Below are 11,659 nucleotides of genomic sequence, written 5' to 3'. Positions count from 1 at the left end.
GTGTGTGTGTGTGTGTATTATAGCAATTATAACAATTATATTTTATGCATATGTAACGTAGAGCAAAACCATATCTTTATATCAATATGTGTGCATGTATAAACAAAAAGCCATATTAATCAAGTAAATGCTGTTAAATATGCACTATGGAAGGATTGCTGGGTTTATATCTATATCGAGCCATGTGTGTACAGGTACACAGACACAGGTGAGTGTGTGCATTACAACAAATACACTTGGTGTCTCATATAACACTTATGAAAACCCAAACCTTCATAATAAAATCTATATATTTTTAAACAAACAAAACCAGAAAAGTTTTTAAAAATAAATGTAGCTAAATATAGTGTATTAAACCATAATTTTTTAACCTTTATCTAATGCACATTATTTTATATGTGTCTGTGAATGAGAGTGTCTGTAAAAAGAGATCCTTTTTTTTTAAAAGATACCTTTCCTGGGTACATATACACACACATCCATGCACGAGAGAGCCCCAGAGTAACAGTAGAGTGTTTCTCTGTTATTAAGACAGGTATTTGATGCATAATATATACTCTCTCTCTCTCTCTCTCTCTCTATATATATATATATATAAACCTAGACCTTTATATGTTAGCCAAGAATATTTTAATATGTATCTTTATATTAAAAAACACCAACTCATTAAAATTGTTACATATGCTATATAAATTATTAAATTCCTCTATGACTAGACAGACACAGGGATGGTGAGACTAAGAGGATTTGCCTCTCTGTGTGTGTGCGAGCACTTACGCATGTGTCTGTGTTACAGTATGTTTAAAATGGGCCTTTATAGCAATAAAATATATAATTATAGACAGATAAATATGAACCTAGATTATTAAATTCTCTTGACTATGCTGTATGAAAATATAATTGAATTTCTATCTGTACATACAACACTATAGGTATAGAGATACAGGGCTATAGCTATAGAGACACGTCTGACTGGAGGTGTGTGTGTTTTGACACATCTGGGCTGTAAGACAGAACTTCTCCCATAAAAAGACCTTTATAACGAATATAAAAATATAACACTAAAAGAAAATTTTAAAATGTATATTATAAAGCTATATTCAATTAGTAAATTCTGATATACTGTGTGAAAGACAACGCTGTCTATACAGAGAGCGAGCGCTACAAGGCTGTGGGGGGAGGCAGGCAAGCGCTTCTGTGCGTGTGTTTGGCTCTTAGAAAACATTTATTTTGTGCATAACTTATATAGTAAAACCAGGCCTTTATAGCAATAAAATATGCGTGTGCATAAAAAAAGGTATGAAGTCATATTAATAAAGTAAATGTTTCTAAAGACATGCTATGGCAGTATAATTAGCTGCTCTATCACTGCATGGCTGTACAGACTAGCGAGTGCTCCGTGTGCACGTGGAGACACACAGGGGTGTCAGAATGACTACAATCTGTGTCTCATTTAAACTATGCCTTCACGCTAATAAAATCTACTTCAGAAGGTATTTTTATATATAGTTATAAATATATAAAATCCTGCTAGGTGTGGCATATGAAAATATAAGCTTAAAACTTTTATATATATTTTTAAATATGAAAGTATATCCCTTTATATAGCGATACATGAAAAAAAACCTAATGAGTGTATGCACACACAGGGGGCCTGAGCAAGACTCTGTCTGTTACTAAAACATATATTTTGTGCATAATACAGTCTCTGTATTAAAAAGCAGCCCTTTATATATGTGTATGATGTCTCCATCTGTATCTCACACAGAGTGCAGGAGATGAGCACAGGCATATGCACACACATACGTGTATATATGCACACACGTGTGCAGTTTTTTTGCACATCTGTGCGTACATGTGCATGTGTTACAGCAAATCTACTTTAAGTATAACATATATAATAAATCCAGGCCTTTATATCAATGACCTCTATATCTGCATATGTCTACAGGTACGTATTAGCTACAGGTGTACGCAGTTTAGTGCCTGACTTGTACGGTGTTAGTGCTAAGTTACGCTGATTGGCTCTCACTCGCTCTATGTATTGTGTATAATCTATGTATCTAAAAGCATCTAGTATATGTTATCTATCAATACTAAATATAATGGAGATTAAAATCAGTTATTTTGTGTACTAGAATAAAAAAAAAAACCCACCACCTTAATATGCAGCATTTTTTTATGACTTACTCTGTGCACTAATACATTCACCTCATGATCTCGGTGTAGCTGTTGTAGTGATGCAATGTAGCTTGCACTGTAGCATTTTAATACTCATATATTATTAAAGTAAAATGTTTTATTAACATAGTAAATAGCATTAAAGTTCCTACAGTTAGAAGTGTACGCTCTGTGCTAACTCCACCTCTGCTGTGCTCACACCCAGCAGTTACCTGCTGCTGCCCTCTGGGGCGGGCTGGGGGCCCTTCCCACCCCCCATTACCTGGGGTCTGTCCCCTGCCTGGGCTGGAGGCTGCGGGCACTCCCAGAGCAGCATTAGTGGGGAGAAAAGTCAAAACATCCCCCCCGACCCTCCCAAAAGCCTTCAGCCCAAGCTCTGACACACCAAAGCAAGCACACGGGTGAGAGAAGAAAAATTGAAAAGTTTATTAAACATTAAGAATAACAGACAAAAAAAAAAAAAAAAAACAGCATACAGGATGCAATCCATTTCACGTCATACAGTTAATTTGATCTTATTTGTTAAACTTGTACTTAAACAGATGCTGTCTTGTGGTGTTGCCAGAAATACGATGGTTGATCGCTTGTAAGTTTTGATACACTGTTTTTATTTTCTTCACATAAAAAATCAACAAAATAAAAATAAACTGCACAGCTCTATTGTAAATTACATGCAAAAATAGTTTTAAAGCAGTAATTGGGGTTATTACAAACCCACAGAGGCAAGATATTCAAATGCCAGGGGTCCTTCGGCGCTGAACCCATCCCACTGACCCCTGCAGGCGCGGGCAGGGTTTGTGCTGGGCTCTGTACAGTGAGTCAAGCACGACACCTCGCTCAGGCACCTCCTTCCATTTTGAATTTCTCGCTTTTGTGGATTCAAGTCAGAACTTTATTTCCATGGTGCTAGGTTTAGTGACCTCAGCACTGTTCAAAAGGAAAAAAAAAAAAAAAATCCCCCCCATGCTTCCTCTGCTATGGGCTTTCCCACGGAGAGCCCCAAGGTGCTCATATTCACAAATACATCTCAAATTCAATTTATTTTTAAAGGGTGTTCTTTTTTAAAAAGAAAGAATTCACTTCCAAGTTTCAGCAAAAACAACAAAAGATGAGCATTTTACCAATGCTTATGGTTTAATAGAGGTCAGTAAACTATTTAGACCCGCTATTAATTATTCTGCAAATATATATATTTGTTTTTATAAAATTACAATTTCATATACCTACAAGCTCCTTCATGAGCAACAAAGCCATCAGTGGTGTGGTGAGCCCAGCTCAGGTGTCCCTGGGAACTGAAAATGAGCTGAACTCATTTATTTGTTATTGTTACTTTGGGGAGACAGCCTGGTTAGAGAACCTGCTTGTTTTTTCCCCCCAAGTTTTAGCCCACATACTTTTTTCTTCTCTCTTTTTTTAAGGGTGGGCTTTTTGCAGGAGCCACAGTCCCCAGTCTCAGGGTAAGTCAGTCCCCGAGGCTCCTTGGGCTGTCCTCACCCCCTTGGCAGGTGCCAAGTGCTTAATAAATAGATCTGTGATAGCCAGCCTACAAAAACTACCACCTCCCACCCCTTCCTTGCCCAAAGAAACCCAAGTAATTGTCTTCCAAGCTACCTTCTACATTTAAAAAACAGTTCTGCGGTGACAATGCACCCGAGGGGGGGCTCCCGCTCGGCAGGTGCCAGCTGATCTCACACACCCCACTCCTGCGCTTCCCGCGTCACCCAGGACTGCCCACGGGGAGGGCAGGCCAAGCTGGTGCAATTTGCAACGTTGCTGCTCAGAGTGTCTCCACGGCAGCGCCTGGCTGAGCCCTGCCACACTCACGCTTCTTCCAAGTGAAAAAAACCAGTTGATTTGATAGTGGCTCCAGCAGGCACAGCGACCTGTGCCAAACGCTGTCAGACTCAGCTCTCCACCCATGCATCCAGCGGCTTACGCTGACCTTTAGAAAATAACTTAACTATGCTTTAAACTTTGCTGCAGCACATGGAAATTCAATTTACTGAATAAATGGTCCACAGGCAAGTACTGCACGTTAAGGGACGCTGACAAGTCGGGTATGTTTGAGGAGAAATACTGGAAAAAATGCCATTGATGCGAGGGTATTTTTAATGCTGCACAAAACGCTGAGTCCTTTGTAACAATCTCCTGAAGCATGATTAATGATTTAATGGAATGAACAACATTTTTATAATATGAAAATAATGTCAAATCACTTAGAAATCTGTGAGCAAGACATGTAGCACCATATTTTCCTCACGTTAATAACCGTATGGAGTACATACAACTGCATACGTGAACAGAGCTTTTTATAAAAAAAATTTCAGCTGGAAACCGATTCTAGCAGCAGCAGCAGATTAGAAATGACTTTGAGTTATTCTGTGTTATATATTATTTTTCTGCCGTTACAAAATTATTGTATTATCCAATCAACAGTTGACTAAAATCCATGTTGTGCTTTGTCCCTATTAAACAGATTCTTTACGTGTTTCTGAAGGAAAAAGATAAAGTGTCTCTTTTTCAGCAATATGGAATATCTTGGAAAGCCATATTACTTCCATAAAAATTTAATTTAAAGCACAGAACACGCCGGTATGCCAGTGGTAGGCTTAAAATATTAAAGATTTAAAAAAAAAAAACCAAAAAAACAACCAACAAACCCCTAAGCATTTCCTTTCTGTACAATAATGGAGAATATATATCTTTGCTATATATTTTAAACATGGAATAGCTTTTTCTTTTTGCTATATATATGTCTTTCAAAATACATTGTCAGTATTTGTACTTGAAAAATACTGTACAAAACAAACATACTATAATTATTCTGTATAAACTTTATACATTTTATAATATCTATCCTTTTGGTCTATAGTAAACACTTAGATTGATTGGATTAACCACAGTATATGACAACACCATCCCCTTCTGAAATACACCAGTGTCTCTTACATTCATTTTTCAGAAGTCCACTTTATATTAGAACATACGTGTTCAAAAGCAAATAGAGAGTTTAAAACAATAAAGTTCAGAACCATCAGTTCATGTCACACTCAAAACAACAATCACTAGGAAAAATGGGCTTTGCAAACCAGTGACTTCTTCTAACTGAATAAAAGTGATTTTTAAAACAGCAAGATATAATCCACAGAAAATATATTACAAAACATGGGAAAAAAAACAACTGAATTTAGGTATTTATTTAATTTTTAGTCACAAAATGGAACTTGAAGAAATGCATAACTAACTGAAAACAGAAAAGCCCCTCTGATTTCAACATCGGATCTGATTTGATACTATTAATTTTGTTCTCATTTCAACTAATTATCCTGCTTCTTATACATGCGCGCCCCGTAGCAGGGACAGAATTAGCATGCTCACGTTAATGTGTCTTTTACTTTTAAACTTTTCATTAAAGACATTAAAACTCCTCTTGGGTAGGGAAACCATCCTACGTCCACTAGGAACATCCGGGCAGCATGCGCGCTAGCGTACAATAGGATTATTGCTTCAGGTACAGACAGTGCAAAATACACACTCTGTGCTCTATCGATAGTACTCCTACTACCTGGGGTCTGTGGAAATGAAAGGAACCTTAACAGCTATAGAGAAGCCATTATGGGATCTATAATGATATAGCTAACTCAGTCTAACAGCACTTTAAATCTGAAGACAATTATCACCAAAACTTAAAATACAACAAAAGCAATCTATAAATTAATATTTCTGCAGTGTAGTACTAAATTATTATTTGTGCATTTTATTAGCATGTTAACTTTTCTGATTAGACATACTTAACAATAGCTTGTTACTCTCGAAAAAACTGAGATCTACTTTTTTTTCTTTTTTCTTTTTTTTTTTTTTCCTTTTTTTATAATTTATACTGGGATCTTTCCAAGTAAATCAGGAGGATGGAACTGGTTACAATAACATAAAAACCCTACTCTGAAGCAGCACTGAAAAAATATAATAAAAAGCTTACTATGGCGGTTCTCATCAGTCCAGGTAAAAATGTGGCACCCTTCGAAGAGGGCTTCATAAAAATGGGAAGTGCTGAGATGCGTGCGCACGCACACACACACACACGCACATGCACACACACAAGCACACACACAGATACAGACGTGTGAACACACATGTGCACACATACGTAGGTACACGCATACGCAAACAACAACAACAACAACAAAAACGTTAAGTCAGTTTTGTTTCTGCTTCTGGTAAAGTGCTGAAGACAGAAAGGTTGGTTTGGGCGTGGTGCTATCAAACAGGAAACACATTGTCCATCTATTCAAATGCCAACCTGCAACCAAAAAAAAAAAAAAAAAAAAAAAAAAAAAAAAAAAAAAGAAAAAGAAAAAAGAAAAAAACCCCACTCCTCCCCCTTGAATTTACAGGGGGCCGTGTCGAGCTTCGTACTTCGCAAGGACGTTCTTGCATTTGCCCAGCTCTTTCCGTAGGTCGGCCACCTCCTGGCGGAGAGCAGAGTTCTCCTTCTCCAGGAAGGAGGCGCGGATGGCGATCTGGTTCTCCTTCAGCCGGCGGGCATCCCGCGAGCGCTTAGCAGCCATGTTGTTCTTTCTACGCCTTGCCCAGTATTTGTCATCCTGCTCATTAGACACAAAAAGAAACAACGAAGATATTAGATTCCAGTAAACTGAGCAGCCACCAGGATGTGCTCTTAGCCACAGCCTGCGGACCGGGGAGGACTTGCCCCCGCAGCCTTTGCTCGCCTGGCAAGCCAGGACAGAGCCAGGCACTGCTGGGACAGCAGTTACAGATTTACGTGGCATAACGCACCCAGGGAGCACAGATGCTTGTGCATGTTTCTGTCAAAACGTTTACGGTAACCCCTCATCCTCTTGACTGTGAATTCCTCCAAGGAGAAGCACAGCAATACTCTGGTGGTACAATTCATCTCCCATCTACGCTGACCTAGTTAGCACATCCACCTTCGCACGGGGTGACTCACTCTCTACCGATTGCTGGAGCAGCGCTAATTACTTCTTGTATGTCCCTGCTCCTCTTCTTTGCCAGCCAACACCTGGTTTACTCCCTCTGTGGTATAATCCACTTCCTCTACCATTCAGCTCGCTTCCTCTGCTCAGAGCTCTTGCTCTGCACAGCCCCAAAGCGCTCCCCTTCACACCCTGGAACAGCAAGTCACTGGAAGAGGATCCCTTGGCACAACAGTGGCGGCTGCTCTGGTACCATCCACAAAGAGATTAGTACAATAGGCTTTGACCGTGGAGAAAAACCAGCATTTGCCAGAAAGAGGCCCGCTAACCTCTAAAGTTTCATAAACTAACACATTCCCAAGTGTTATCCCTAAAGACTGGCCTCTAGGAGATCACCTTACTGCATCAGTGCATCACAGGCTCTAAGTAACTATTTAATTTTACCTGATTTTTCAACTCCTCCAGTGAAGTGGCCTTAAGTGAAACAGCAGCTTCAATGTTGCTTTGAAACTGAATAAAGTTCTAGAAATTTGGAACAACTCAGTAAATACAAAGAGGGCAGAATCTCTTGTGAAAGGCAAAATTCAGTCCCTGCAGAGCAAGAGGGATGCAGCCATTCACCCTTCAAGTTGCCTGGCCCGGTCATACAGCTCAAACTCCCCCTCCCAAGTCACCCCCCATGTTAGAGGTTTACACTCGCCCGTGTGGCTCTCTCGTGTCACCCAGCACAGCAGCACATGCACAGGGACACAGGAGCCATGTGCCCTGCGTGCGCTGCACAGACACCCCAGCGCTCCCCTGTCTGTCAGCCTGACACCGGGGCGAATGCTGCTGCTCCACGGCTTCTCCTGCTGCTTGCACAAGGCAAAGTGAGAGCAAAACAGCTGCTAGAAGTGCTCTAGAACTGCTTTATATTAGTTTTGCTTAACAAGGTGTGCAGCAGTGTTGATCTGGAGCCAGCATATCTCTAAATTGCCTTCACCTGTACTTAGATGGGACCCCCAAAAATCCTCTAAAACAAGCACGCAGCAAAAAACTATGACCCAAATCTTGTTATAATTTCCCATCTCATTCCACTCCATAAAAATCAGCTTTAAGCAATTTATTAGTGTGCCACCTAGGCTTCATCCCTCTTTATTTTAACAAATTGCTATGGCAAATCCCTTAATCCAAGCCTGAAAGAGGTAAGGCTGGCATTTCAACATCACATGCAACCCAGAGACGATTGACTGGTCTAATCTGCTTACCCTCCCCCAGAACTCAACAGCCGGTCCACATGCCAGGGCAGAAGCAGCACTTGGGTCAAGCACTCTGAAATGAGTCAAGGGCAACTGATGGAATGATCTCAGGGAAAGGAGAGACCTTGAACTTCTAGTTCAGGCTGAAAACTTATGTGCCCCACTGCTGCATGCAAGACACTGGTATTTTCCACCTCTGGCACGGAGCAGTCCAACTGCACCTTTGGTAGAAGTTTGCTTTGATGAACAAGGATACCTTGGAGATAGCACAAGATGATGAATAGCACTAAGGAGCAAACTCCGGCCTCCTTACACCCACACAGCCACTCCTGTAACCAACACCTCTCTTTAGGCAGACCTCTCAGCACACTGCGATCCCAGCAGAGCATCCTTGGTAGTAAGATTTGCCCACATAAGTAACGGTGTGGTGCAGATAAACCTTCCGAACCGAAAGCTGAGGATGCTACAAAGGGACAGCAACACACCACCTGAACACTAATGGAATTGTCATTTCTGTACTTTTAACTGCACAACAGTATCCTCAAGGATAAAAATAGCAAATAGCATCAGCGTCTTTCCCTAATGCTACCAATCTGGTGTAAACACATGGCATCCCAGTCTCTTTGCTCGTGCAGCCAGGGATTCCCACCAACTCCAACAGGCTTTCAGTCTGTGTCCTGGCGGAGCAGCAGCAACAGTAGAATGAAGTTCTGCACTGACTACCTCTGATAAAAAAGAATCACTTGGAAATCACATACTGGGAATAGAACTTTGCAAATAATGACGACTTTCACAGTTGTTTGATAAGACGAATCAGTTCATCAATTTGTTCTGCTCTCTTCATGCTATTTCGTCTTCACATCTCAGAATCAGTGCTCTTTCTTTATAAATACTGTATTATTATTATATACTTAAAATACTGTACTAAAAGGCACTTCTCAGCAGAATCATTTTGTTCAGTTTTCCTACAAGTAGTGTAGATTCTTTCACCTAGAACAGTAGTGTTTACTATAGTGTTCCTGTTCATTATTAAACACAGAGCTAAAGCAACAGCCAAATAAGACACAATATACTTCATTCTCTCATTATTAGGGATCTCTATGGACCCTGTAAGAGATGGATTCTTCCTTGAAGAATTCACAATCTATGCTGATGAGACAGGCAGAGGATGGATGAAAAGGAAACATGATCAGACTGTTTCGTAAGTGGGAAATATGGGACAAAGTAAGCTGTTCCAAGGTCACACAGGAAGTTTATGGCATACAGAGGAAATGCATATTGATCTCATGAACTGCAACTGTTGCATAACTAATATGGGACATCCTTCCCTCAGTCTTGTTCAGAACCATCAAGAGTTTTATTCTACAACAAAGTCGTATTAAGACTGGCAGATTTATCTTACATGAGAAAACAGATTCATGTTCCAAACCTATTATCTCAGAGAGTAACTGTCATAGAGTCTGTAGGAACAACGTTGTCACCAGTTCCAATTTACCTTCAGGTCATCTGGAATGAAGACTTTGCGAGCTTTCTTAATCATCGGTTGGGGTTTCAGCTCTTCTTCAGAGAATTTGCGCTTGCGAGGGTCAAACATCTCCTGGCCAGGAATACTGGAAAGAGCAAGATCTGCAGGGTCAGGTTCGTAGCCAACAGGAACTTGGATAGTCTCAGGATCAATGGGACTTGGTGTGTTTCGGTTTGCTGGCAAAATCTGACCTACAGAAATAAAGGATAAATTCATCTATGTATGTTAGAAGAAATTATGTTAAGAATATCACTGAACACAGATTTTTCGAAAATCTCTAAATACTTTACAAACAATAATTCTTAAAGCTTTCACTGTAAATTTGGTATCTACTCCTGCCAAATATTAGATTGTCCACTTCATAGGGTGCATATTCAGACCCAGACATGCTCACACCATTATTTTTAGAATTGGTTCCTAATTCTGGCTGCTGATCTTGGAGACCCACATAAGATCACTGAATCCAGCACTGAGTTGCACTAGACTGCAGGCAGAAGATATATTGTCCAACCCATGCCACTTCATTAAGATCACATCCTCAGGAACAAATCAGAACTACTGTCATTTAGGTCCAATTTATCCCCCACACCATAATCTCTCCCAGTTTCCTCATACACCGATTTCTTCATATATACCTTTGAGGGTACGTTTAGTTTACAGTCAAACAATGTATAGTACAATGTCTCATGAAAATTTATTTTCAAACTCTGCTGAAGCTCTCCACTAAGGAGTCTGCTGTTTTCTATATCTTACTGGTGATATTCTAAAAGACAGTGAAGAAAACTAGCAACATGAAAGGCTGTAATGACTACTTAAAATGCTCTGCAAAACTGAAAGAACACTTATTTATGCTATATTGCTCTTTTATGTTATATAAAATGTAATGAAAAGGAGCCTATCCACAGAAAACAATGACATCCCCCCAATTTTCTTTTTTAATCTTAAGACACAGACATCAAGATCCTACAGCAGCAATTCAGGCACCATTCCCACTAAAAATCCAATTTAATATCTCAACTAAAGGTTCCAAAAATAGGATCCTAAAGTCAGCTGCCTAAACATTGACTATCCCCAGGGGCAGAATTTTCAGGAGTTTTCACATGCCTCAGAAGTACAAGCCTCACAGACTTCAGAGGGAGGACTTCTGATTGAAGCAAATGTTCTTTTAGAATTCTGTCTCTTAGCTAATTCACTTTGACTTTAGAGGTACGATGGCTTTCACAAGAACTACACAAACGTCCTGTGACTGCATAGTATTTCACATTTGTGCCCGCATTTGCAGCATTTAAGGTGTAAAATGGTAAACATTAAATGTCATTTCTAATTTCAAACCAAGGCCGGTGTTGACAATGTATTTTTGATTTTAATCTAGATGGTCACGGCAACTATCTTGGAACTACGTAGAAAACAGAGCAGGGAATTTCACTGTGCAAACCAGGGCTTGCTAACGCAGAGCTGGTCTTTTTTAACTTCTATTTTAAAACAGCACTGATAAAATCAGCTTCCAGGAAAGGCTAGTAAGGGCCTGGGAGAAGAGAAAAGGAGGATCAAAGTTTTTAAAATGTGTATACATCTCCAGGAGTGGGAGCGAGAAGAAAGGCTCCCCCTCCCCGCGCGGGACCAACAGCAGAGCGCGGGCTCCTTCCCTCCTCTGCCTCCAGCCCCGGCCCGGCGCTGCCAAGACCAGACGCGGTGCGGGCGCTGGACGTTTCCTGCCGTGCCGCCTTCATAACATCAGAAACCACGGCCGGCCCGGCTGC

General features: G+C 40.3%; 1 protein-coding gene across 1 annotated transcript in view; it reads right to left on the bottom strand.

Annotated features, from left to right (window-relative positions):
* Window positions 1–5,590: 5,590 nt before the first annotated feature.
* HLF (HLF, PAR bZIP transcription factor) overlaps window positions 5,591–11,659 on the bottom strand; it is a 32,248-nt gene continuing 26,179 nt past the window's right edge. The window contains exons 2-3 of the mRNA XM_026861084.1: window positions 9,870–10,090; window positions 5,591–6,785 (exon numbers count right to left, since the gene is read on the bottom strand). Of these exons, the coding sequence (XP_026716885.1) occupies window positions 6,570–6,785; window positions 9,870–10,090 (437 nt within the window). The 3' untranslated portion in view covers window positions 5,591–6,569. The remainder of the gene's footprint in view (window positions 6,786–9,869; window positions 10,091–11,659) is intronic.

The sequence above is a fragment of the Athene cunicularia genome (genome assembly GCF_003259725.1).
Source record: "Athene cunicularia isolate RWA chromosome 18 unlocalized genomic scaffold, athCun1 chr18_part1, whole genome shotgun sequence".
Taxonomy (NCBI): Eukaryota; Metazoa; Chordata; class Aves; order Strigiformes; family Strigidae; genus Athene; species Athene cunicularia.
The sequence above is the reverse complement of the archived record's forward strand: the minus strand, read 5'-3'. Positions and strand labels throughout refer to the sequence as shown.